At 42.0% G+C, this 27,444-nt stretch overlaps 1 protein-coding gene across 1 annotated transcript; it reads left to right on the forward strand.

Annotated features, from left to right (window-relative positions):
• The first annotated feature begins 1,398 nt into the window (after positions 1-1,398).
• On the forward strand, positions 1,399-27,184 carry il10rb (interleukin 10 receptor, beta). Its single transcript, XM_047337212.1, has 8 exons — positions 1,399-1,573; positions 5,910-6,039; positions 8,094-8,284; positions 9,524-9,684; positions 11,378-11,531; positions 23,040-23,197; positions 23,907-24,073; positions 24,266-27,184. The coding sequence occupies exons 1-8, from the start codon at positions 1,468-1,470 to the stop codon at positions 24,492-24,494; spliced, it is 1,296 nt and encodes a 431-aa protein (XP_047193168.1). The 5' UTR covers positions 1,399-1,467; the 3' UTR covers positions 24,495-27,184.
• Positions 27,185-27,444: the final 260 nt, after the last annotated feature.

Genomic DNA, 27,444 nt, shown 5'->3' on the forward strand with positions numbered 1-27,444 from the left:
TCTCATCTGTCGGAACAAAAGAACAATTGGATGCCAGGGTCATTAATATACGGATCAGCTTTCATTAGGTGATTTGAATAGTATAGCATATTCTACAGGATCAAAAGAGTTTCCAGTAATAGTAGATATTTACAGATGAGTGTAATTATGCTGCTGTTGCTGAAAAATTATAATGAACAAGTTTTATTGATCTCATCATACATTAAGTTCTCTCCCCTGCTTCAGCAGCAGAAAAAGTCAGACATTAATTGAGCATCTGTTCATAATACTTTGATCATTGTCAGACAAAAGGGGAAAAAATATTCACTCAATAAATATTTTGATAAAATTCCTGTGCTCATTTACATTATATATATATTTTTTGCTGACTTGAGCTATCAAAATTGATTTCAAGTGGTTATTTTCTATTTTAGTTATTTGATAAAATTATTTACATTTCACGTTGTTGAATATTACTTTTACATGTGGCTTTATCCGAAGTTACCTGCAGAGTTATGATGATGTTAACATATTTAACTACTCAGCCTCTTCCACGTGAATGGCTCATAGCTGGGTAGGAAATGAGGAACAGGGTTAACTGACACAGGTGATAACCAGCTTCATAGAACAGGTTAAGGGCGATAGGTTTAGTTAAGCCAGGTAACGAAAACATATCCTGAGCTGGGTATGTAGAACTTGTTTCGTAGTACAGTACTTGGGCCCCGGTTCAACATTCTGACCAAACAAACACAGAGGATTAAACCAGTAGACCTAAATGGACTATAAATGGATTGTATTGATATAGAGCTTTTCTAGTCATATAGACCACGAAAAAGCGCCTTACAGGAAAATCACATTTACCCATTTACACAGCGCTGCTATTCAACTGGCTTGTTTTTTTTTCTATCGTTCATACACATTAATACACTGTCAGAAGAGCCAACAGAGGCAATTTAGGGGTTTAGGGTCTAACTCTCTCAAATTCTAAGGAGGCATCTGTCCCTCTGTTTAGAATACTGAACATTCTTTCAGTATATGTTGTATATGTATGTGTAAGTTGTAGGGGAGGTCCCTTGTATAAGCCTATGGCTTCTTGAACTTTCCTGACACATTCTATTCCTTTTTTTCATCATCTGGATTTAATGCAGATATGTGTGCAAATAAATAAATAAAATGGTGAAACCCTGTTAGGAATTCAGGAAGAATTCACTGAATTCACTCACTGTGAGGTATACGGGAAAAGGGCGAATTCGCCGTTTCAGTCACTAAGGAAAGCAAAATACCATGACTGATTTTAGTTGAAAGAATTTATAATTTCTGCAAACCCAAATTGCCTAATCCACACTCCAGTCCTGCGAGCGGCGGTACTGCTCCTGTAAGATTGTTTGCCCAACGCCAATTAACACCAAAGAAGAAGAAACAGTGCCGTCAGTCAGCGTCGCCGATCAGAGAGAATAGTTGTGAAGGGCTAAGCTATATGCTGAGCACATGAAACTGTCGGTGGAAGGTTTAACTGACAGTAATTCTCAAAACACCAACATGCCCTCAGCTGTGTATGTCTGCCTTCTCCTTTGGTGCCTCCAAACCAGCGTTGGTAAGTTATTTTGCTGGCTATCATGCTAACGTTTGTGTTAGACTCGTGTGGCTTTGGTTGCTTTTTCAAAAATAAGTTTATCTGACTTCCTACGCTAACAGTCACCCCCCACTTCCCCTTCAGAGATAGATTAGTGAAAAACAACCGTCAGCCGCATTTATGATGTTGTAATTTATCAGCTAGCCGCTGAGTAATGGATATGTAAGTGCGACGTGGTGACAACTGCATTCGTCTCGCTGCTCAACCAGCTTGATATTTCGATTGTTATATCCCACTTGGGTCTGGATGTTCAGCTTCCTTCTGTTATGGAGAAGTAAATACACTGTTGTTGTCGTTGTTTAAAAGCACACTTCCAAGAATTCGGAATAAGTGGTAACGTCTGCCTGACCCAAACGCAGAAGCTAACATGTCGCTGACAGGCTCAGAGAAACAGAAAGTACTTAGTGCAATTAAATTCTCAGTTCTGCTGTTTCTACCAACGGAGACTGATGATGTTTAAAAATACAGAGACAAGTTTTAAATGTAGTAGCAGAAGCTTAACGAGGAGCACAAGCATGTTCACCAAAACGGTGCTGTTAAAAAATAATTTGTGTCATGTTTTGGAGTTAAGTTTAAAATTGAAGTTAAGTAAAATTGACACATTTTTAATGGCGCCCAGGTGCTCAAATGATGTAATGACAAAATTACACCACACCTACTCCACACCTATTGGTCCAATAGAATAAAACAGTCACTCATATACACTATGTATCAAGCTAAATTGTTGTATTTTTATTTATGTATAACATGTAGATCAGGGTTCCCCAATTAGTTTTCCCAGAGGGCCAAATTATGTCAAGCCAAGGGCCACAATGTTCCTAGTTTAACACACCCACACACCATTATATATCTGACTCAAACCAAAAACATTTTTATTTACTGCGCCTCTAATATTAAAAAAACAATGAAGACAATAATAATAATAAAGACAACTGTGTCAACTTTTCTACATAGGCCTCACAAGATTGTGAATATTTGTCCTTCTTCCCTTCACTTTGTCTAACAAATCTCCTCTAAACAAACAAATAAATAAACACACACACACACACACACACACACACACACACAGAGACAGAGACATTTTCAGTTTGTCATTTAAAATATAAGGATAAATACCACAATATCACACCAGCACATTATTAGTAGTTTGACACTTTCAGAATATGTGCTTACCAAATAATATCAGATTATAATTATTTGCTTTTGTTGAGGCAAAGATGATTTGCTTTTTCTTTATATTCTTTTAATTTGTATTTATATTATTGAATTGTTGTATTCAATTTTACCAATTAGTTTGCTGTTTTTACTAGTACTGTATTGTCCACCATTCCTGTTTTCATTTTATATTTGGTTTTTACCGCTTTGCAGACAGCTGCTCTGCATATCAAGCACCTCGGTTTAGCAATGACTGGTCTGGTATAATAAAACAAAACTGATCAGTCCAGTCCAGGGGTAGGCAACCTGCAGCTTTGGAGCAGCATGCAGCTTTTCAGCCCCTCTGCAGTGGCTCCCTGTGTAACGGATGTAGATTTGGGCATGGAGCAGACAAGTCAGATGTCTTTATATCCTCATTTATTTGAATGCTGCGGAAGACAATAAACACATTGTCAAGTTAACTTTATTTTCAATTCCTGCAATACTGTTCCAGACATACAGAGGAATTGAAAAAAAAACTTTTATCTCGACCCCACGGTGCAAAAGTACAAAAAAAACAAAAAGTAATATATACAATGAATAAATTCTAAATAGTCCAAAAGTAAGAGTAAGACAAAGCCACACGGTATAGAAAAGCTAAAGAAATTGAAAATGTGCAATAGAAATTAAATACTGGTTCAGAGTCCAGAGTTCTTGGGGGAAGAGGGGAGGGAGGGAAGTGAGAGTGTTGAGCTTCCTGACAGCCTGATGAATGAGACTGTTTGCCAGTCTGGTGGAACAGGCCCGGAGGCTCCGGTACCTTCTCCCAGATGGCAGGAGGTGAAGAGGCTGTGTGAGGGGTGGATAGGGTCACCCACAATGCTGGTTGCTTTGCGGGTGAGGCGGGTTTCATAGGTGTCCAGGAGTGAGGGGAGTGGGACACCAATGATCCGTCCAGCTGCCTTCACTATGCGCTGCAGGGTCTTGTGGTTGGAGGAGGTCCAGCTCCCATACCACACAGTGATGCAGCGGGTCAGGATGCTCTCGATGGTGCCCCGGTAGAAGGACCACATGATGGGTTGGGGGGCTCTTGCTCTCTTCAGTTTGCGGAGGAAGCAGAGGCGCCAGTGGGACTTCTTGGCCAGTGAGGCAGTGTTCATTGTCCAGGAGAGGTCCTCACTCATGTGCACCCTCAGGAATTTGGTGCTGCTCTCTCCACAGCAGCACCATTGATGGTCAGTGGGAGTTTAGGGTTGTGGCCTCTCCGGAAGTCAGTAACAACCTCTTTGTTCTTGTCAATGTTCAAGAAGAGGTTGTTATCCCTGCACCACGTGGTCAGTTGGCTGACATCCTTCCTATAGTGGGTGTCATCATTGTTGGAGATGAGACCCACCACGGTTGTGTCGTCCGCATACTTCACTATATGGTTGCTGCTGAAGGATGGGGCGCAGTCGTGGGTCAGCAGCATGAAGAGGCAGCAGTCAGGCACATAGCGTGGTCGTGGGGAGGGGGGGGGGGGGGGTGATCTTCTGTGGGGGCATGCTGTTGTGTGCTTCAAACCTGGCAAAGAAGCTGTTGAGGTCGTTCAGCAGAGAGGTGTTGCTGTCACAGGTCTATGGCGGGGGTTTGTAGTCTGTGATGGTCTGGATACCACACCACAGTCCACAATCCAGTTATTTCTTTGGCATAGCTAGATTTTGCTTTCCTGATGCCACGGGACAGGCCAGCTGCGTCCCCAGCTCTGAAGGCAGGCTTCCTGGCCATCAGTAGCCTGTGGACCTCTCCTGTCAACCACGGCTTCTGGTTAGCCCGGGTTGTGATGGTTCTGGTCGTGGTTACATCAGCAGTACATTTGCTAATGTAGGAAGTGACAGTGTCGGAATACTCCTCAATGTCTGTGTGGTTGTTGGGTGGCTGCCTGCTTAAACATCTCCCAGTCTGTGGTGTCAAAGCAGTCCTGAAGTGCAGCAGGCCACACTCATACCTGCTTCAGAACTGGTTTGGTGACTTTCACCTTTGGTCTGTATGCAGGTATAAGGCTTCTGAATATATATTTCAACGTGCAACTCTGCTCCCTCATCAGTGCGGAGTGCAGAGTCAAAGCAGTATGTTTCAAAATACACAAACATGTACTTATTGATGGTATTAAACAATAGAAAAACATCTCCAACAAACTGAATGCACATGAAGACAATATAACACCTGGTGGGCATAGGCACGACAGTGTGTGGGATTAGGTGGCTTGACAGAGTTCATTCACATTCATTAAACAACAAAAGAGGAAACGTACATGCAGAAGACTATCGCCACACGGAGCAGCCGGCCTGTCTCTCCATGCTGTGTGTTCGGTCGGGCAATGAGAGCTGGACACGCCCCCTGCAGCGGGCAAGCTCCGAGACACACACACAGAGCGCTCAGGATTGGGGAAGATTCATCATAAATGAATGTGTTAATTTCTTCAATGCCATAAGCCTCCTATATCTCAAGAAAATAAATATCTGTTGGTTGCAATGAATGCATACGCAGTTTTCTGTAATAAGAGCAAGTTCCCCGCGATCTGTACGATTCCTCTGAAAAAGCAGATCATATGCCAAATTATGATCGTCCACAGTATAACATTGTCAGGTTGCACCCCCTACTTGTATGCTTGAGTTCTCTCAGCGTACTGTGGCTTCCTCCCACCGTCAAAGACATGCACATTGGGTTAAGGTTAATTGGACACTGTAAATAGACCATAGATGTGAATGTGAGTGTGAATGGTTGTTTGTCTCTATATGTTGGCCCTGAGCTATGCTGGCTACCTGTCCAAGGTGTACGCCACCTCTCACCCAATTGAAGCTGGGCTTGTCTCCAGCCCCCCCAAGACCCTTAAAGGATAAAGCGGTATAGATAATGGATGGACACAATTCATTGGAATGTCTTCAAATGCTCATTATGGTGGACTACTTTCAGGTTCCCCACAGCAGCTAGTACCATAAATTGAATTGAATTATGTGGTAACAGAATGCATTTCAATACTTGTAAAAAGAAAATGTACATGTGTACATGTATGATAACCATCTCTTTTCATTAACTATACTTAAAAGTAAATTCATAACCAATATTCCAACGTTTTTTTCTTGTACAGGAATTTATTGCATTGCTGTAACAACTTCAGCAGGAGTTGGACCAGAGCTGGCCCCACCACATAATGTAATCATGATCACTTTGAACACCAATTACACACTAAGCTGGGACTGGGACCAGAGTCATGCAGAGAGTCATGCTGTCACCTTCACCACACAATATATCGGGTAAGTATCTTTAACTTTAACTAATCTTTAATCATACATAAAGGAGACAAACCATAAATGTTTAGGCCAAGAAGCAAGTTTGTTTTTAAATAAGGTTTTGCATCTGCAGAAATATTTAGCATTTGTAAAAAAAAAGTTTTGTGCAGAGATATATGTTTAAGTGATTGGTACCTAATAGTTTATATCCATCATTGAGACGACTTACTCTTTACAGGTTTGTTACATCTAGCACTAACGTTGGTAGGTTAATTGTGATAGAGCACAGCGATATGGCGTCATTACAGTAATCAACTGTGGGCTCAGCCTACAGGAATTTCAGGCTGATGTAGCCCCAACGAGAAACAGAGAAATCTAGTCTGGAACCTTGTTCTGTACTAGGGTTGTCACGATACCAAAATTTTAAACGATGTTGCACGGTACAGAGATAGTCAAATACTGATCACAACATTATTAATACTCTGCTTGAATGTTTTCCCTACCTTCAATGAATAATAATAATCAAATGAAATAATAGTATAACTGTCAGGGGGCATTTCTCTGCATATTTGAGTACTTTTACATTTAATACTTTAAGTACATTTAACCATAGAAAACATAGTATTTTTACAAGCTGTGTATGTTACGCAGTCAAAGTTTTTTTTGCAGGAAGTGCACAGGAACCCTCTGTGGGTTTTTAGGAAAGTAGCAGCACGTCGCTGCAGTCACGGAAGAATTAATTGTATGAGGGATTAGTTATGTTACCTAAGTCAGCCTTAATGCGTGACTAGATAGGCGTTATGACTGTTGCAACTGTAACATTATTGGTTGTGTTACCTGAATATTTTACGGCAGCGTGACAGAGCTTGCAAATTGCATTTGCTTTATCCAAGTCCATGCTCCCTGGTTTGTTTTTGAAACCGAAGTCCACCAACACATTGGCTTTATATTTTGAAGGCGCCGCTCTAATATTATCAGTCGACATGCTGCCTCCATTTCTCACTCTGCCAGAAACGGCACCCGGCAATTCGAGCCAACCAGCCGCACTGCGACACCTACAGGGGCGGAAGCTGTAATTTACAACCCGTTTAAAACATGATTTTTTTTCTTCCTTCAAAATACCGATTTTTGGAGCTGGAAATCGATGTAGTATATCACGTAAATAAATATCGCGATATATCGATTTTTTAGCACAGCCCTAGTTATAACGTTGTTCGCTCGGGGGGAACTTTCTGAGCTTATCTGCATCACATCAGCATCATAAGCCACTTGGCTTTTATAAATTACACTTATTAAATTCTATTAATGCAACATAACCATCCTAAATTCTCTGCCTTTTGCCAATGTTTTGTTGGCAGACTAGGCAGGCATAGGCTTGTCTTCATGTCTTTATTTTTGAACTGAGGGATGCACTTCATTTTTTGTTGTGTGTGTTCACAACAACAGCCACAACAGTTGAGTCTCCGGTTCAGGGTTCTGTGTCCTGAGTCGAGATTCACCGAAAGTTTGTTATCCACGCGTGTGAACGTAGAACGCAAGAGGAGTGAGGCTGCAGTCTGAGAGCTGCTCTGCCAATGCTAAATACACACACAAGCCACACAGGAGCAGTCATAGTCATAGTGTTACTATTCTCCTCTAGGCAACCCAATTTCAAAGTCTGTAATTTTAAAACTCCTGTATGGTGAGCCCAGCTTAAGTTACATTTCTTTATTTTTTTAACATTCATAATAGATACAATAATTTTTACTAAATGTTGGTTTCAGATACCTGATGGACTTTGCTTTAGCTTGAGTTTTGGTGTCAGCATTTCATTTTAACTTACCTCCTGTAGCTGCAAAAACTGGGAACAACAACATGAGCTGTGGGGCTGAGTCACTTTACTGGCCCTGTCAGGCACTGGTTAGCATCATAGCTAGGCTAATGTCAGCAGTTAGCAGACAGCTGAAAAAGAGGCAGGGTAGGTATGGGGCCCTAATAATGGTTGTTTCTCTACTTGTGTTTGCATCTCTTTACAATTTTATTTCCAAGACAGAGAGTATTTTACCATATTGAATGCATTTTTTTTCTCATCTTCCAAGGAAGTTTAAGCTGAATTCCAAGAAGATGAATCCAAAGTGGTACACAGTATGTGAGGAGACATCACACAGGTCCTGTGATCTTACAGCACTCGACCTGCTCTACTTGGGCATCTTTATGCTTCGTGTACGAGCCAACGCAAATGGGAGTCACTCCAAGTGGGTGCTGTTGGAATTCTGCCCTGATAAAGATGGTGAGAGAAGGGATAAAATGAAGATGACAGAAAGGAGAGTGGGATGAGGTAGAGAAACAGTCCCTCTAAAGGTTCAGGCAGTTTACAGGACAGACATTTTATTTATTTATCAGTCTGTGGCAGCATGTGATCTCAGGTGGTGCACCACTAACCATCAAAATTAAAACAAACATGTTTTGGCGGCTATGGCAGACTGAAAAAAGAGGGTACAACCGCAAAGAGATGTTGGTAGAGCAGTGCACACCATTTTTATCAAAGGTAGCATTTGTGTGTGTGCTGAGGAGTCTCAAAACCACCGTTTAGAGATCAGTGACGATCATGCAAGGAGCCTAAGTAGACATCTCTAACCTGATAGAGCACAGTTTCACCAAACTTAGAAAATAACTCAGGCAGATATAGCTGAAGAGCTGATGCACCAAATCTTAGACTGATTTGTTTACGGTTGTCAAAATTGACTTTGTAAATAATCATTTCCAAAATTCAGTAGCCAACATGATGACTTCTCTCCAACCCCAACATATATTTTGTTTGCTATACATGCAGCTGTGCTACATTCAAAAGAGTAGGGTGAGGTGGAATGTAGGTCAGGTAGTGTGGTGATTTTAAAATGAACCCTAAGCCAACCAACTTTACTGTTGTGATAGTAGAACATATTGGAAAATATTTTAGATCCCGTGCACCAGTTTACATGCAGCTGGGACCATATGGATTTATTAGACAGGTCCTTGCAATGTTTGTATTAATAGCTTTTTTTTGTCATAATTTAGACGCCTCTTGCATAGATGATGTATGAACCTCTGTTGTCTTGATTTACAACCATTATTTTATTATCAATTGACATGTTTGTTTTGAAACATTGAAAAATGCCCATCACATATTCCCAGAATCTAAGGTGACATTTGTCTTACTATGTCTGTGCAAAAACAAAGGACAGTTGACTACCATCTTAGAAAAATTATACCTGATCATGTGATTATTTAAATTATTGCCTATTAATTGTCTGTTGATCAATCGATTATAAAAAAAATACCTCAGTTGTAATCTCTGCTTATTGTAACCTTACATTTCTGTAGTTATATTTCATTAACCGAGGTCACCTCTGTTATTAATACATTTAATGAATTTATTTATTTTTGAACTATTAAATACTTGGTTTGTGCTTTGAGGAAAGAGGACATAAAGTAGCACCAGAACAAACTGTAATCGATCCACCCCTGGATCTCATGTCCTGTGTCTCAGCCGCTGTGGGCCCTCCAGCCAAAGTGAACCTTACTCCTGCTGGAAGTGACCTTGATGTTTTCATCACTGATCCGCTGACAAGTGCCAACACCCCGATGACGGAAATTCTTTCCAAGATGTACTACCACATTCTGTACTGGGAACGTTCTGCAGACTCAAAGGTAAGGAAGTTGTCCTTTCGACATACATTAGGCCCATGTGAACAATATTGCACTTAAGTAATTTTTGTGGCCTCTGGCACATTCTAATGCCATTATTTCATATTCGGAAATTGATCTTAGTTATTCCATATTTTTAATGCGTTAGTTCTTGATCGTTAATATCGAGTGAATTATTGTGAATTCATGATTAGAAAATTTTGAGTTAAAATTGTCTTGTTTCACACAAACAGAAGAGGAGCAGAAGTTCCATTACATTTTATTTTTAAAACATGACTTTGAGCATCTGACATCTCAACTGAAGTTTGCTAGAACTTGTCAGATTCATGGAAAACTATCATTATGACATATGACTCTGACTACAGACAGACCGTTTCCACCAAAACAATTAGTTCAACACAGTGCAGCACAGTGGTTGTGTAAAACATGTCGAGGAGAATGTGAGGTGGAAAAATGTGTATTTGGACTAACATATGGCAAATTACACTTCACTACACTGGATTCTAACCAATGAATTTCTTGCTGTGGGACCACAGTGTTAACCACAATGCCGCCTCAAATTATACTTAAATTATACACAAGGGAATTTAAAACCAAAGCCTTTCTTCAATACAGATCTGCCTCAAATATATGCCTGTAACTTTCTAAAGTTGAGGTAAATAAAGGCCCCGATAACTATTTGAGGAAGATTAATTACCCGACTGCACTTGGAGTATGCTTATGCAAAGTTCTGGAAAATACCTTGCAGTTTTTCATATTCAAAGTTCCCATTTTCTTTTCAGTCCCTACAGACACTGGGTGAAACACCTTAGATTGCAGTAGACACATTAACAAGTTATAATCAGCGGTGATAGCAGAGCACCTGCTTTTTCTGTTTGTTATACATGTTCAGTGGAGTGTAGGTTTATTGATTTTAAATTGTGCCCTATACACCTAGCAGAGTTGTTTCCTGTCTGTGCTCAGAATATCACATGAGAATCTGTTTGTGACTTTGTGTCTGGTGCTGCGATTTCCTGCCTGTTGCTTTTGCATGAAGCATTAAGTAGGTCTGTCTTAAAACTGGTTTGACAAGGAAGAACCAGTTTATTACAGTGCGTCCTATGATAACTCATTACTGGCGCACATCTGACGCTTATGTGAGATTATTTGCAGCAAGGCCATATTGCATGCAAATGATCAAAACTGTGCTGCAGTGACAGACTACAACATTATTGATACACATTAAATTATAAAAAACTCACAGTTCACAATAACTTGATACAAAGGCAAAAACTTGACAATACCTAGACTTGGCCAACTACTTTACGACATATATGATGACTGGGTAGGCAAACTGATTAAAACATGAAATAATTAAGAATAGTGTATATGATGGAAAAGTGCCTTATTGCCAAAAGAAACCAAAGCCATGGACCTATACCCTTTTCAGTCCATTGTTTGGGGAAATAAATACAGAATGTTAAAGTACATCAGCTAGTAGAGCTTCATTATTGAAACAAATACTCAGCAAATACAATAGTGATCTATGTGGTTGAATGTTGTCTGCCAAAATATTTTTTTATAATTCCTTTGATATTTCATTTCCACCACATCCTTACAGACATCTCATCACAGATCCAAACGTTGGTTTTAACTATAGTGTTGTGGTTCATAACTAAACCACAAGTTTGGATGACCTGTCCTGTGTGTCTTTCAGGCTTTAAGACCCCAGATGTTAAGCAGCAGTGCCAACTTGGTGACATTGCCAAGCCTAAAGTCTTGGACGTGGTACTGTGTGAGTGTCCAGTCACGCTACGACTTCTACAACAAGAGCAGCAGCTTCACTGCACCCCAGTGTATGCAGACTGAAGGTAACTGAGCCATACACCCAACTGAGATTTAATTTACATTTGACTCATAAGGGCGTTAGCACAAGCTTCTGCCTGTCGACAAAAGTGTTTTTTGTTGCTGTTTTAGTTTTCTTTATTTAAACATATACAATTTTTTGTAAAAAGATTTATAAAATAATAGAAAAGGGAATGTGATAGATAAGTGCCAAAAAAACCCTCCAAGCATCAGAAGACAGAAAAAACGACTAAGATACACAATTTAAATATATTTATCACATACTATCATACATTTACATAAATACAAATGCAAGGGAACTATTGATAGATTGATTTCAGGGCTTTTTTTCCAACTGACAAATTAAGAAAGTGTATGGGCAGAGAATTCCAAATCTAAGACCCTCTTTAAAGCATACTGAACTGAGATTGGGAAGTACAGGAATAAGGAGCTCTAAGAAGACAAAAACAGCATGTGGAATAAGTATGATTATTGTGCAAAACATTTCATGAAAGAAGGTGGAGGTGTTCTTTTTAATGGAACTATGCACAAATAATTCAATCTGAAGATGATTCACTTGATAAACACTGAGTAAACTTAGTTAAACTGAGAGGAATGTCTTCGATGTACACAACTTATTAAGTGCTTGTTCCTGAAGATGGTAAAGTTTGGTCTGATGTGTGCTGGCCCAGGCTATGTTACATGAATCTATATACGAATAAACCATTGAATAGTATACAGTTCCCATAGGATTTTGAGAGACTATGGGGTGTGGATGTCAGACCTTCTAGGGGGGACCGGAGTCATGCTCCCCTGTGAGAAAATGTACATTTTAAAGGTAAATCCTTCAATCTGTTGAACTTTTAATTAAAAATTATTTCCTTAGGATATTGCAATGTATCAGATGAATTTTTTCCTCATATTTTAAGATCATAATTGTCTGTACTATGATTTTCATCTATTTTAGTTCATTTATCATTATTATTCTATCATTCATATGTTTTGTGTTCTTCAAAGAAATTAAGTTGTTTTTTCAGACATATATTTTATATTTAAGGCCAGCAGAGAGGCTACTCCACTTTTTCTTACTAATCTTGCTAATTATTCAAGAAATTTGGCTATATCATATCTCGAGAACCTATAATCGTATTAGCTTGAGACTTGGCATGTGTGTTGTTTATGTCCAAAGAAAGTGCAATGTTGGATTTGGACAAGTGTTACATTCAGTATTGATACAATTTGAAACAAACAACTGATCAGCGCTCTGGCGCAGCAGCTGGGACTTGTCAACGTAAGATGCGTTGTCAATACAACAACGTCATTTACATATATTGATTAAAGCTGCAAGCAGCAATGATGGGGGCGTACGTGCACGTTGGGGTGTATCGCGGATACCACTTCCTGTGTCCACTATGTGGCGCTTGAGAACACCCACTAATACTACATCATGTTTTTCGTACATCATGCTTAGAGTACACCATTACATTACATTAATTTAGCTGAAGCTTAAGGTGCTTTTGAACGTCAGTGTTCAGGCACAATTAATCCTTACGGAAACAATAGGGCCTTGCCGTCCGGTGCAGGTGGACACCGGGGGCACTGCACCTCCAGTGCTCGGGCCCTCATAATCCTTAAGGAAACAGTTGGGCCTTGCCCTCCGGTGGACTCCATACTGATTTGTGTATAAAATATTGAACTTATTCAGAGGTGCGATTAATCTTAGATAGACAAGCTTTTCAAATATTATTGAAATCGCAGGCAGAATGGAGATGGGTCTATAATGATTGCTGAGTCAGCAGCTTAATAAATAGGAATAATTTCCGCTATTTTTATTTTGAAAGTAACTATTCCCTTTTCAAATTAAAGATTAAAATATGAGATAAAAGTTTCACAATGTACTGTCGATATTATCATAGCAGAATATAGGAGAAGAATCCCAAAGTATCATTAATATCTCCCTAACATATCAGTGCCGGTAGGAGTTGAATGTTCTCTTTAATTGGGGAATTCATTACCTGAAGAGGACTCTGATTGTTAAGATAAATAATGGAGGCCAAAGTCAGACCAACTTCAGAAAAATACATTGTTCTAATTAATTTATTTTTATGGTGATTAAATGGAGTGGGTGTAACGAACCAGTTTAGACCCAAACGCGAGACACACGTAGCTCAGTCGGTAATCAACTTTATTGTGGAGAACACAAGCAAGGCTCAGAGTCAGGGGCAGAAGGTAGACGTCTTTTCCGGGATCGTGGCGAGATGGGAAGGTCGGGGACAGCAGGCAGAGGTCTTTACCGGGATTCAGGCGAAACGGGGAAACCAGGGACAAAGGCAGGGTCGTAACCAGGGCTGAGACGATACGGGGAAGTCGGGGGCAGAACTAGAGTTGAAACCGGGAGATCCGTCCGTGGGTAAATGCTGGAAAGTCTGACATGGAGTACAAAGAACAATCTGGCGGTGAGTTACTGAGTGAGAGGAGGTTAAATACAGACCTGATTGGTGATGAGCTGCAGCTGTGGGGCCAGGTGAGGTGATGAGGTGGGTGTAGCTGATTGCTCGTGCGGGACAGAGGGGAGGTGACGTGGGAACCTACTGGGCATGACGGTGGCTGACTGTGACAGAACCCCCCTCCTCAAGGGACGTCTCCTGACGTCCTCAAAAACAAATAAGCGGAAACAGACAGATGGGTGGAAGGTGGAGGGTTGGAAAAAAGTGGGCCTAATATTCGTCAGAAGCTGACCAATCCATTCTTTCAGCTGGGCGGGGGGAGGGGGTCTGGTGGAGGGATCCTTGGTCCTCCCTAGCTGTCTCCTCCCCGTCTGACGATGATTCCCCCTCGTCAGGAAGATCAAGGGGAGGAGCCGAGGACAACTTATCCCCAGGATCCCTTGGATCCCCTGAGGACTGAGATGGTTGCCATACCCCTCCCAGTCAACCAGGTATTGAATTCCCCTCCCTCGCTTTCGGGACCTGATGAGGCGACGAACCGAATACGTAAGGCCTCCACCAATGAGTCGAGGGAGAGGAGGAGGAGGGGCAGCCGGGACCAGAGGACTTTCTTGTACAGGTTTAATTTTGGACACGTGAAAGGTGGGGTGACATCGCATAGTCTGGGGAAGCTGTAGTCTTACTGCTGCCAGGTTGATGATACTCTTTATGGGGAATGGCCCGATGAATCGAGGTGCCAATTTCTGAGACTCCACTCATAGGGGAAGATCTCTAGTGGACAACCACACTTTCTGTCCAACCTGGTAAGTGGGTGCCTGGGAGCGACGACGGTTAGCAGCCGTGGCGTACCGTTCGGCGGAACGGAGGAGCGACGTTCGGGCTTGAGACCAGATGCGGTGGCAGCGGCGGATAAATGCCTCCACGGACGGGCAGGAAACCTCCTTCTCTAGGGCTGGGAAGAGAGGTTGGTAGCCGTATGCACTCTGAAAGGGGGAAAGCCCCGTGGCAGAGCTGGTTAGTTTGTTGTGCGCATACTCAACCCACGGTAGCAACTGGGACCAGGATGAGGGGTTTCTGGATGTCATGCACCGGAGAGCCGTCTCCATCTCCTGATTCTTCCTCTCCGTCTGGCCGTTGGACTGAGGGTGGAACCCGGAGGAGAGGCTGACCGAGGCCCCCAGCTGCTCACAGAATTCCCTCCAAAATACCGATGTAAACTGTGGTCCTCGGTCAGACACCACGTCGACCGGAAGACCATGGAACCGGAAGACATGGTGGACGATCAGCTGAGCGGTCTCTTTGGCCGAAGGAAGCTTGACCAGGGGAACGAAATGAGCCATCTTGCTGAATCGATCCACCACGGTGAGGATGGCCGTGTAGCCTTCCGATGGGAGTAGACCGGTGACAAAGTCCAGGGAGATGTGGGACCAGGGACGATGTGGAACCGGCAGAGTTCGGAGGAGCCCCGCTGGCGCCTGATGAGAAGGTTTGTGTTGGTTGCATATTGGACAGGCATTAACAAACTCCTTGGTGTCCTCCTGCAGAGTTGACCACCAAAACCGCTGAAGGATGACATCACGAGTCCTTTGGATACCTGGGTGGCAGGTGAGTTTGGACGCATGGGCCCACTGGATGACGTCGGACCTTAGGCTAGGAGGAACATATAGCCGGTTAGGAGGACAAGCACTGGGCCCGGGCTGGCCCTCGGTGGCCAATCGCACCTGCTCCTCTATCCCCCATGTAAGGACCGCCAACCGGCAGGGGACCGGAAGGATGGATTCAGGCTCGGTGGGTGTACTCTCCTCCTCTTGGAACTGCCGGGATAAGGCATCAGGCTTCGTATTCCGGGACCCCGGCCGGTAGGAGAGGGTGAAGTTGAATCGCGTAAAGAACAGGGACCACCGGGCCTGGCGTGAATTGAGTCTCTTGGCGGTTTGGATGTATTCCAGGTTCTTATGGTCAGTCCATACCAGGAAAGGATCCCTCGTTCCCTCCAGCCAGTGACGCCACTCCTCCAGCGCCAGTTTGACGGCAAGCAGCTCCCGGTTGCCGATATCATAATTCCTCTCTGCCGGGGATAGACGTCTGGAGAAGAAGGCGCACGGATGCAGCTTCTGGTCGTTCGGCGACCTCTGAGAGAGAATCCCCCCTACTCCTACGTCCAAGGCATCCACCTCCACCACAAACTGGAGGTCCGGATCCGGAACTTGGAGGATAGGAGCAGAGGTGAATTGTTTCTTGAGAGTTTGGAAAGCCTCCCCGGCGGCTGGGGTCCAGGTAAAGGAGACCTTGGAGGAGGTAAGGGCTGTGAGGGGAGCGGCAATGGTGCTGTAATTCCGGATGAAGCGGCGGTAAAAGTTCGGGAATCCCAAGAACCTCTGTAGCTGCTTCCTTGAGTCCGGAACCGCCCAGGAGGAGACCGCAGAGACCTTTTCTGGGTCCATCTCTACCGTCCCCTGAGCCACGATGTATCCTAGGAAGGAGACGGTTGGGGCGTGGAACACGCATTTCTCCGCCTTTATAAATAGTGAATTCTCCAAGAGTGTCTTGAGAACTGCTTGGACATGGTGGACATGCTCTTCTTGTGACTCAGAGTAAATTAGGATATCGTCCAGATAAACAAAAACATAGCGGTTGAGCAAGTCCCGGAGAACGTCATTCACCAGGGCCTGGAAAACTCCTGGAGCGTTAGTAAGTCCGAAAGGCATAACGAGATATTCGTAGTGTCCTGACGGGGTGTTGAAGGCCGTCTTCCACTCATCCCCTTCCCTGATCCGTACCAGGTGATAGGCGTTGCGGAGGTCGAGTTTGGTGAAAATGGTGGCTCCTTGCAGCAACTCGAAGGCGGAAGAGATGAGGGGAAGGGGATAGCGGTTCTTTATGGTTATATCGTTGAGTCCCCGGTAATCAATGCATGTCCGCAGTGTCTTGTCCTTCTTCCCCACGAAGAAAAATCCTGCCCCTGCTGGTCAAGAGGAGGGACGAATGATGCCTGCAGCCAGAGAGTCATTTATTTATGTGTCCATGGCCCCCCTCTCTGGAGCCGACAAGGAAAACAGGCGTCACCTGGGTGGAGACGTGCCGGGTAGCAGGTTGATAGCGCAGTCATACGGCCGATGGGGAGGTAAGGCGAGAGCCCTCGCCTTGCTGAACACCTCCCGGAAGTCGTGATACACCGACGGGACCCCCACCACCTCTGGAGTCGATTTGGTAGCAGTGGTGTGCCGAGAAACGTCCGCTCCCTGGAGACACACCTGATAGCAGGAAGGGTTCCATCCCAAAATGGCACCCGTGGCCCAGTCCAGATGCGGGTTGTGTCGGCGTAACCATGGCCACCCCAAAATCACTGGGCTGAGACGATACGGGGAAGTCGGGGGCAGAACCAGAGTTGAAACCGGGAGATCCGTCCGTGGGTAAATGCTGGAAAGTCTGACATGGAGTACAAAGAACAATCTGGCGGTGAGTAACTGAGTGAAAGGAGGTTAAATACAGACCTGATTGGTGATGAGCTGCAGCTGCGGGGCCAGGTGAGGTGATGAGGTGGGTGTAGCTGATTGCTCGTGCGGGACAGAGGGGAGGTGGTGTGGGAACCTACTGGGCATGACGGTGGCTGACTGTGACAGTGGGACTGCAAAGATATTTTTTGTATAGTCTATGTTTAGTTTTAACGGATTTCATAATGGATGGAGTTATCCATGGTTTGGGCAATTTGTGATAAGGTCTAGGAGACACCAATCTAAGGGGAAAACAAATCATAGGCATGTGAAACTCAGAGAGAACCAAGTAAAATAATTTTGTGGATCCACAGTCTGAAGTAAGGATGTCACGATACCAAATATCTAGTAGTCAGTACCGATACCACCAAAAGTACTTGATACTCAATACCAAATTCAAAACCACGGTGTAAAAAGAAGGACAAGAACAATAATACTTAAAGAATAACTCCTTTATTAAAAAAATATGTGAACATTAACAACAACAATAGTGGGATGTAGCCTTCAAATAATAAATAAAAAGAAACAATTTAACATTGCACAAAAAGATGTGCAATACTATGCAATCAACTTTATAATGGCACAGCTTTACTATTTTTAAACCTGGCCATTGGAAGTCATGGCTTCTAGATATAATAAATAAATTTAAGCAAAAAAGAAAAACAGTGGCATATAGCCTTCCAATTATTAAAAACTATACTAGCTTAGATTTAGAAATCATATTGTCTGTGCCACTGAAGAGCTTCTGATATGGTGCTGACTTTGCTCCTGGTGGATCCTCCTCTGGATCATACTTGGAAAAAAAGGGAGAGATTTCACAGACACACACACACACAAACACAGACAGGCACAGACCCACACAGGCACGCACACACACCTTATATACTCTGAACATCAGCAACATGTTGACGGCACACAGACTGATCAGCTCTTAACTGACAACAAGTTAGCGGTAGCATTGTAAGCAGATGGCTGTTGCTAACATTGACTGAAGCAGAACACAAGGAGGTTTCTGCCTCAAAAAACATGTTAAGAGGTAGTGCCGATTTCAGGATACGGATTAGACGTTTAACAAATCGTATATGATGTTATTATGAATTGAAACTCACTCACCTTGAATTCTTTGAACTGATCTTGATGCCTGTTTGTCAGCTGTTAACTCCTGTGGTTTGAAATGCACAATGACATCGTTTGCATGTCGGCTTTAGCGCATTAATTATAGCGTCGTATTCATCCGCCTAGAACACATCTGACTCTTCGGGACAGAGCAGAACTTGTTGCCATCTTCCACCCATGCTTTTCCAGTGTGCTGTAGGGAGTTCTTCTTCTTCTTTACCATTTAAGGACAGCCTACAACACCCCCATCAGTTCCGGAAGAATTACTGCCTCGGTTCCTACGGTACTTACGCTACTGCAGAAAAACAAGTACCTTCGGGTTTTCAGAATGTTTGGACCAACTTGGTACCGGAATATCAATTCTTGTGACTAACTTAGTCTGAAGTATCAATATCAATTGTCAAGATACTCCCTGACAAATGATTTAAACCTTGCTATATTTGCTTTATTGAAGGTTATCTTTTATTTGGGATATAGTTTACATGTAGGTTTGTCGTGTTCCTTGAATGTTAATAAAAAACATTGGACAATGGTCCGCAAAATCCAAGCCGTGCCGCCGACTTCAGACGAGGAGCAGGGGTCGGGAGGGTCGGCGCATCAGCCGAGACCCCCGACGCAGGAACAGGCGTTGCGTCAGCCGAGACCCCTCGGCGCAGGAACAGGCTAGTAGGCCGTAGGCTAGCCAACGTGGAGCCTGGCTGGAAGCTAGCAGGCCAGATGCTAGCCGACGTGGAGCTGGGGGACATTTTATGGTGGCTCACCGCTGATTCCATTTCCAGTTTCTGGCAGTGTCTGAAAATTCAACACAAATGCGACGTATTCTGGATCGCTTTGTGCAACCGTATTCAACACGATGTAGGTGATTATACATATATGAACACATAGTTATGGACAATATATTTTATTTCTGTGAACAAATTCTTCTAAATATTACACACTTTAAAACGCTTTAAATTCTATCGTGCTTTGCTGCTATTATGCCTGCTGGAATGTAAAAAAATTGGAATGTAAATATTTATTAAATATACTTTTTATTGTTTGTTTTTTTTAATTGAAAATCAAGACAAAAAAGTGTCCATCCATCGTCTACCGCTTAATCCATTTAAGGGTCGTGGTCGGGCTGGAGCCAATCCCCACTGACATTGGGTGAGAGGTGGGGTTCACCCTGGACAGGTCGCCAGCCTAACGCAGGGCCACATAAAGAGACGGACAACTATTCACTCTCACATTCACACCTACGGTCAATTTAGAGTCTCCAATTAACCTAACACCATTCTGCATGTCTTTGGACTGTGGGAGGAAGCCAGAGAACCCACGCATACATGAGGAGAACATGCAAACTCCACACAGAAAGGCCCTGGTTGGTTTGAACCGGGTTTCGAACCCAGAACCTTCTTGTTGTGAGGCGAAAATGCTAACCACTACACCACCGTGCAGCCAAGTAAAATGCACATTTTACTATTTAATTCATGCAATGGTGAAAATCCAAATTGGCAAAATAAATGAAAAACTGTAAAAATACAATAAAATAAATAAATAAACTATAGCATGTCATCGTGTGCAGTTTTTGAAACTGCAAGCAGTGTCGAGCGGGCCCTCGCGTACTTGTTGAAAGTCGGGGTGTGTTGCGGATTTCACATCCTGTGTCCATGTACATAATGCGTTGAGTGCACCATAAAAAACGGATGATGTTTGACACATAAGTCATACTTTCTGTTTTCAGTAGGTGGCGCTATGACCATAGCTTAATATTGACATGCAAATGTCTTGACGGTAGGTCTGTTTTCATTCCTGAGAAAGTTGGGGAAGATATGAGCATGTGGAGTGGAGTTATGGCATTCTGATATTTCATGTCGGCACATTGAAAAGGTCACAGATTTCTCTACTTCCTGTTGCCAGCAGGTGGCGCTATGGTGTTTGGTCAATATTGACATGTAGATGTGTTGAGGGCATCATTTATCATGCCTGGGAAGTTTGGGTCAAATCGGACCATGTACCTCTGATTACGAGCAACTTCCTGTTTCATGGCAAAGATTTTGTGCATGTAGGTGAAACCTGAACAAGGGGCTCAATTTTCTAAATTAATAGGGGGCACTATAGAGACATTTTGCCACGCCCATACTAAAGCTTAATTTTACGCAAATTACATCATATTTTTAGCAAGTGTGCAAATTTTGGGGATTTTTAATTCACGTTTAGGCAGTCCAAAATGAGGGCAACGCGCATTTGTTATCATTATTAGAAAAATATATAATAATAATAAACAGCGCAAAAACAACGTATTCATTATTTGGCCAAGTGTTTCATTTTGTTCAGTTTCAACCAACAATTTCCATTTTCGGTGCATCCCTAATTATGATATAAAATGTTTGATGTTGAGAATAGAGCTGCAACAGTAAATCAATCAATCAATTGCTAAATTAATCGCCAACTATTTTGATTATTGAGATTTTTCTTCAAAATTCTCTTATTTCAGCTTCTTAAATGTAAATATTTCCTGGTTTCTTTGCTCATCTATGACAGTAAACTAAATATCTTTTGTGTGTGGACAAAATAAAACATCATCTTCAGGTTTGGGAAGCAGAATCGTAATTTTTCACGCTTTTATGACATTTTATGGACCAAACAACTATGTAATCAACTACTAATCGATTAATCGATAAAATAATCAACAGATTAATCGATAGTGAAAACAAACGTTAGTTGCAGCCCAAGTTGAGCAGTCCCGAAGTTCACTAGGTCCATTGAATTGATTATATTTGGACAACATCTGTGTAGAAAACCAGAGACTGATGTCGGAAGGATTTGATGAACAGGTGTCAGATTGTTATGGTGCCAGTGCAGATTCAGACACGCTGTGTGGTTTCTGATTTGTTTAGAGGCTTTCTTGGTTTAACTTCCAGTCTGTCGTAGTTAATGACAGCATAATTTCCTTGTTGCATGGCCTGTTTCATTGCTGGGATAAGGTCAGCTCTAGTCTTCCTTAGTAATTCAGAGAAGTCCTCGTTTACATACATTGTGGCGTTCTTGAGGTGCATTCTCGCTTTGGCAAGATTAATATCGTTAATCACAATCATTTCTGAAAGTAAGTTAGTTATCGTAGTATGTGTTGTGACAGGCCTAGCTGTCGGAGGTTAGCTCACCAGCTACAGCAGTTTACTTACTAGCCCTGTTAGTACAGTCACTATCTCAACACCCTTTAGAACATAATATCTCAGAGACGTGTGTTGTTTCCTCATGTGACCAGGCTGTTACCCTTCAAATTCTAGGTTTGGCAGCTTTCCATGATTAGACTTGTCACTCAGCTCAGAATAAAGAAGAGCCTACTTAAGGTTCCATGCAGAGTCTGTATGCTGATTCCCCATATCAGAACCGTGCAAAACAATGAGTAGTAACCAACAGTATCTAAACATTTGTTTGGTTGTCACTAGAAAAAGGTCTTAAGTGTTTTGGGTTGGAATAGCATAGCTCAGGTAACAGAGAACATTGAACCCCATTTCAATGTTCACAGCTTAGAGGCCAGACATTAAAGGGGCACGTAAGCGATTCTAAGGCAATACACGTTTTGTAAAACTCAGCGAATATTTCCTCATGCTCTGCTAGCTGTTGGTTTTGTGTGCAGTGAAAAAATAACTGGATTTTTGGTGCAGCCCTGTATCTGTAAATCGAAAACAAAACAAATGGCTCGGGTCGCACCAACAACACTGCGAGTGCATGTCCACACTTTAAGAGACCTGCTAGCAGGTGGTGCTGCAACTCAGGACTTTTGGCCTAGTTGTCTCCCATACCAGAGGTCGCGGGTTTGCTGCCCAGCCAATGTCTTCAAACCTGTGTGAATGTATGTAGGTGATAGCAAAAACAACATGCAACTATATTAAAATGCTGTGTGATTTAATTTATGTAAGCAGGGTTCCCACAGTGCTAGGAATCCTTGAAAACATTGACATTTTAATGTGGTATTTATTTAGTGCTTACATTTTAAATGAAGGGCTGTTCCTTTAATCTCAATGCATTACTTTCATAATGAGAAGCATAGGATACATACCCTGTGCATGCTCTTTATAAGCTGTTAAGCTGTTCTAAATACTATATTTACGATATACTGTATGTCCCGCCACAGTTTCATAATGATACTAAAATCACCTAGTGTTTTGAACCATTGCTTCATTGTAGAGCTGTGCACAGCACTCTTCGACCCAATGATGCTGTCTCTCTTTCACAAACACACAATCTGCCACAGTCAGACTGACCATCAGCAGTACCAGGAGAAACATCCATTTAGTTTTTACCAACAGGCGTACAATTCTCAGCAGGCAGGAAACTTGAAACTTTGTTGTCTTTTCCTTTTGTCTCCTCCCTTACTTATCATAATTTTAAAATTTATATATTTGCAATAACCTTTGATTTAATGTGATGAGAAAAAGTGTAGAAACCCATTAAACTGTTTCTCTGCTTATGTTTTTCTACACTTAAACAGGTAATACTCCGTGGTGGCAGATCATTCTGTACTTCCTGGGTTCACTTGTGATCTGCTTCCTTGCCATGCTGCTCTCACTCTACAGCTCCTTTTGGTGCTACAAAACCCTCAAGGCAACATTCTACCCCTCCAACCAGTTGCCTAGACATTTCAAGGAGGTATGTAGCCACAGCATGCCACTGTGAATTGCCTCATTACAGCTCTGTCTGTCTGCCTACAGAAGGCCAATCAAGGTCATGGTCACATTTCTGATATTAAATGGGGCAGCAAGCGATTTGTGGAGAGAGATTGTCTCTCTGGTTGTTGTTGTTATTGTTGTTGTTGTGATTTTCCTGTTCTGGGGCTGGGCCACAAACCGGGGACCTTGGGTATGGGAGACCGACGCGCAAACCACTAGGCCAAAAACTGTGGCGTTGCAGCGCCACCCGCTAGGACACTAAAGGTGTAGAGGAGTGATGTTTACAGACTGTACTCGCAGTGTTGTTGGTGCAGCCTGCACCATTTGTTTTGTTTTCGATTTACAGAGTCAGGGCTGAGCTGAAAAAACATAATTTTGGGCGAGCACACAGAACGGACAGCTAGTGGGCCGTGAGGAAATATTTGCGGATTTTTACAAAACGTGTTTTGCTTTAGAATCGCTTACTGCCCCTTGAAGGTAAAAAGATGTTTTAATAACCTGGGTTTAAGCCACATATCTTCGACCAGTTGAATGAAATTACTTTGGTAATAGATCATATTGCTTATACATAAATATAGCTTCTGACTATTTGCATTTTTGTAACAAATTGTCTTTAATAAGTTTTTATCCCAGGGCGTATAACCTCAGTCTCTCTTCTCTGCTCCTCCTCAATTTGGTACTCCCTCCAGTATCTTTGTGACTCTCCTGGCTCTGACATTCCTCGCCTCCTCACCCCGGGTTCAGAATCAGATCTGCTGTTTGAGAACGTGATCATTTGTGCAGAGCCAGCAGTCCTGGAAATCCACAACCTTCCTCCTGAGGCCCTGGCGAGTCCTCCATCAGGCCTGGATAGCAGGTCAATTTTAGTCTCTGCTTCATCTGCTCATATTCTACGTTGATGTTTATAATGTGCATTTGATAGAAATGTATGCATTACATTTTTGTATTTATATGGTTTGATTTATTTTACTGCTGTTGCTTAAAAAAACAGTACAACTCTAGAAGCAACAGTTAATTAATAAATGTACCTTCGCCTTGATTTTTCTAGTGGCAGACACAGTCGTCAGGACAGCAGCAGCAGTGGAGACTCAGGAGTTTACTCTGCAGGGGGTAGCTCCAATCTGCGACAGCCAAGCAGCAGTCAACCCTCCACAGGAGCTGAAGGCTTCTGTAAGGGCCCCTTTTACCTGGAGCAGGTTAAGATGCAGGAGATGACTCCAGGTCCCAAGACACAACCCCTGATTGCCGATGAGGGCATTGTAGACATGTGTGTCTGAACATATGCATGGAAAAATACATTTGTTGAGAAGAGACAAAAAGCAAGAATGATGCTAAGGAAGATGGAGGTATGAGGATTATGCACAGTGTGCCTTTTTTGTCAATGTAAAACAAGATCATGAATGACAGATTGTTACAAGGAAGAAAACTGATCTGCTGAGGGTTCCAAGAAGGAAGCATGTTGTCGTACGGACAACAAATCGTCGGTGTAGCCCCCTTTGAAAAGGTTTTTGAAGATTCAGCTCCTTATGTGACCTACATTTCGTCACAGACCACGAGTACTGTTAGTGCTGATTTAGATATGTTCTCACCTCATCTTTAGCAGCCACTCTCTTAAGCCTGCATTCATGCTGTGGGTCATGCTGTGGGTGGTTGACATGTCACTCTAATCTGTCCATGGCTGAGAAGACTAGAGTTAATGAGTAGAAGTGTCTTTTATCAGTCTTTTTACTGTAAAATAAAGGTCACTCTTGGCTTTGCCCTCTGTCTTCATATGTATACATGCCCATGTCAAACTAAATATTGTAAATACAGTTTACACACTAGGCATATACAGTAAACAAAATTAGTTTTGAGCACTTAGAGTGGCATGAGACAAGAAACAGAGCAGCCACACTATTCCTTATCTCAGCCCTGTTGTAAATACTAATGGTCATAAACCAGTAATGATAAATTTAGAAATGAGCAAATAATTGGTTTAAAAGATTATATGGATACATGCATAAGATCAATGGATAAATCTAAGAAGGTCTCGTGATCAAACTAAACTGTGGTGTACATGACTAAATATCCTAAATGGAAGTGGTTGTTAAGTTTACTTAAATATGCATCATGTCACTGAGCCAAAAATACTTTTGTATTTGTTGATTTCCCGTAAAATTCTATTATTCTTCGTGCAAGCAGTGTTGTAAGAGCAAAGCAGTTTTTATATTATTTGCTTAGTGTAGCATGGTCTTAGTGTAATGTAGAATCTATGATACTTAATATAGCTGCTGGGTGCATTGGATTTCACATCAATATTAAGTACCTCAAATAGTTTTTTAAAGATACAATTGGATTCTTTGTAAAGTGTGAAATTGAAAGGGGAAGACAGAGTTACCAGGGCAGCATAAATTGGACCAGATCCAAAATGTGGTGAAACACTGGCAGCTGGATGATGAGCCACACTTTAATTTGCTGCTGTGTTGAAAAGAGCAACATGTACATTTTCCTACGCAGTTCACACGCACTCTAACGAGTAGAACATATTGACCCACAGACTCAACATAACAGGACCGTATCAAGCCTGGTTCATGTCACAACTGACAACCCTTGTTTCCTAGGACCCTGGTTGACACGTAAAAGGCACCTGCAGTCGTGGCCACATTTGGAAAGGCAAGTCACAAGCCACGCATGCTTTCGTGCGTGTATGTCCATACAGAACTGACTGGACACTGTTAAACGGACCGAGTGACCGTGCTTGTTGATATCTGTTAGTCAACGGTGTCTTTGTTCTATATGAAATAACCTGTTATTAATGTTGCTTCAGGTGTGAACATGTGATTGGAAAAACGTTTCTGTGACAAACTTACTTGTGTGACATGTACTTTCAATGTGTAGATGTTCATTATAAACGATCAATGTATTTCTCTTGTAGAGATGTTCCAATACCATTTTTCACTTCCCGATTCAGATACCTGGACTTTGCGTATTGGCCGATACCAAGTACCGATCTGATACCAGTGCATTTAAAAGAATAACAACTTATATAATGTATTTTAACTGCTGAATGCTACAGTACTAACCCTGTATGAAGTGATGATTGCTATCATTGTTGTTTGGCCAGGCTGAGGTTAAACCTTTGACAACAGATACATACAGAGAATGAATGTCATTTAACTTCTTTGGAAGGCAAAGCTTATGAAATAAAATACTTTTTTAGTTTTTAGTTTTGAACAGCACAGTGCCACAGCAACTTAAAAAAACAAACAAATAAATCTAGGAATAAATAACAGTTCCTTTAAAAAAAAGTTCAGTTTAAAACAGTAAAATACATTATTTTACTGTTTTAACAGTATGTAAAGGTACAGTAGTACACATAGCCATTTTACTTGTAGGGCTTTCCAGCACAAAATATTGCAAAAAAAGCTCTGGCTAATGCTACAAACTTCGTCATCGTTACAGTACTTGCCAGTACTTCCCAGTGTCATTACAGAGCAACTTCTGTTTTGGAGCGATTTAGAAGTGGTTTACAGTTTTATACTGTTACACTGAAAGAATGCCTGATATTGTGATATTATATGCCTCAGGAAAAATACTTTTCAAAGTTTTGAATATTAATATTGCCTATGTAAAGTGCTTCTCCCAGCACAAAACCTTGTGGGGTTAATGTATGGAAGAGTTGTTGTTAACATTAACAAACTGAAATCTGTCTGATAAGTATGACTTAAACCAGCCTAGAGCTGTTCCTTTAATCTCAATTTAATGCTACAGTCTCTTTAAATTTCAGTCGTTTTACCTCCATCATTTATCCACATACTTAATCCAAATAATTGAATCTATGACTTTCTAGTTCAAGTCTGCATTGTCTCAAAGTGTTACCCACCACTTGAAATTGTATATAAGCCTCTTGTGTCAGTGTGCTGGTGAATCTACAGCAGCCAAGTTAATGGACATCATTAAAGTGAAATAAATCACCTCTAATACTGAAGCTTGGTGTCTAAATGAGTGATTTTACTGCATGCCGGTTCTTACACCCTAACCCTAACATAGTTGATGATAATTCATTTGTGTGATTGACTTATCCAATTGATCCCATTAATCTAGTTTAAAACATCAGCTTTCCAAGTGTCACATCTGTCTGTAGGATTTATTACCTCAGCAAAGGAGGTTATGTTTTCGTCCAGTCCATTCGTTAATTTGTTTCTCAGCCGAATTACAATTTCAAAAAAAAACATGTTGGAAGGATCA

The sequence above is a fragment of the Scophthalmus maximus genome, chromosome 14 (assembly GCF_022379125.1).
Source record: "Scophthalmus maximus strain ysfricsl-2021 chromosome 14, ASM2237912v1, whole genome shotgun sequence".
NCBI classification, from domain to species: domain Eukaryota; kingdom Metazoa; phylum Chordata; class Actinopteri; order Pleuronectiformes; family Scophthalmidae; genus Scophthalmus; species Scophthalmus maximus.

Excerpts from the sequence above, each read along its gene's own strand:
- il10rb (XM_047337212.1), top strand. The coding sequence starts at position 1,468 with ATGAAACTGTCGGTGGAAGGTTTAACTGACAGTAATTCTCAAAACACC. Across the intron at positions 8,285-9,523 it reads ATTCTGCCCTGATAAAGATG|CCGCTGTGGGCCCTCCAGCC; the intron begins GTGAGAGAAGGG and ends CCTGTGTCTCAG. Across the intron at positions 24,074-24,265 it reads CCATCAGGCCTGGATAGCAG|TGGCAGACACAGTCGTCAGG; the intron begins GTCAATTTTAGT and ends TGATTTTTCTAG.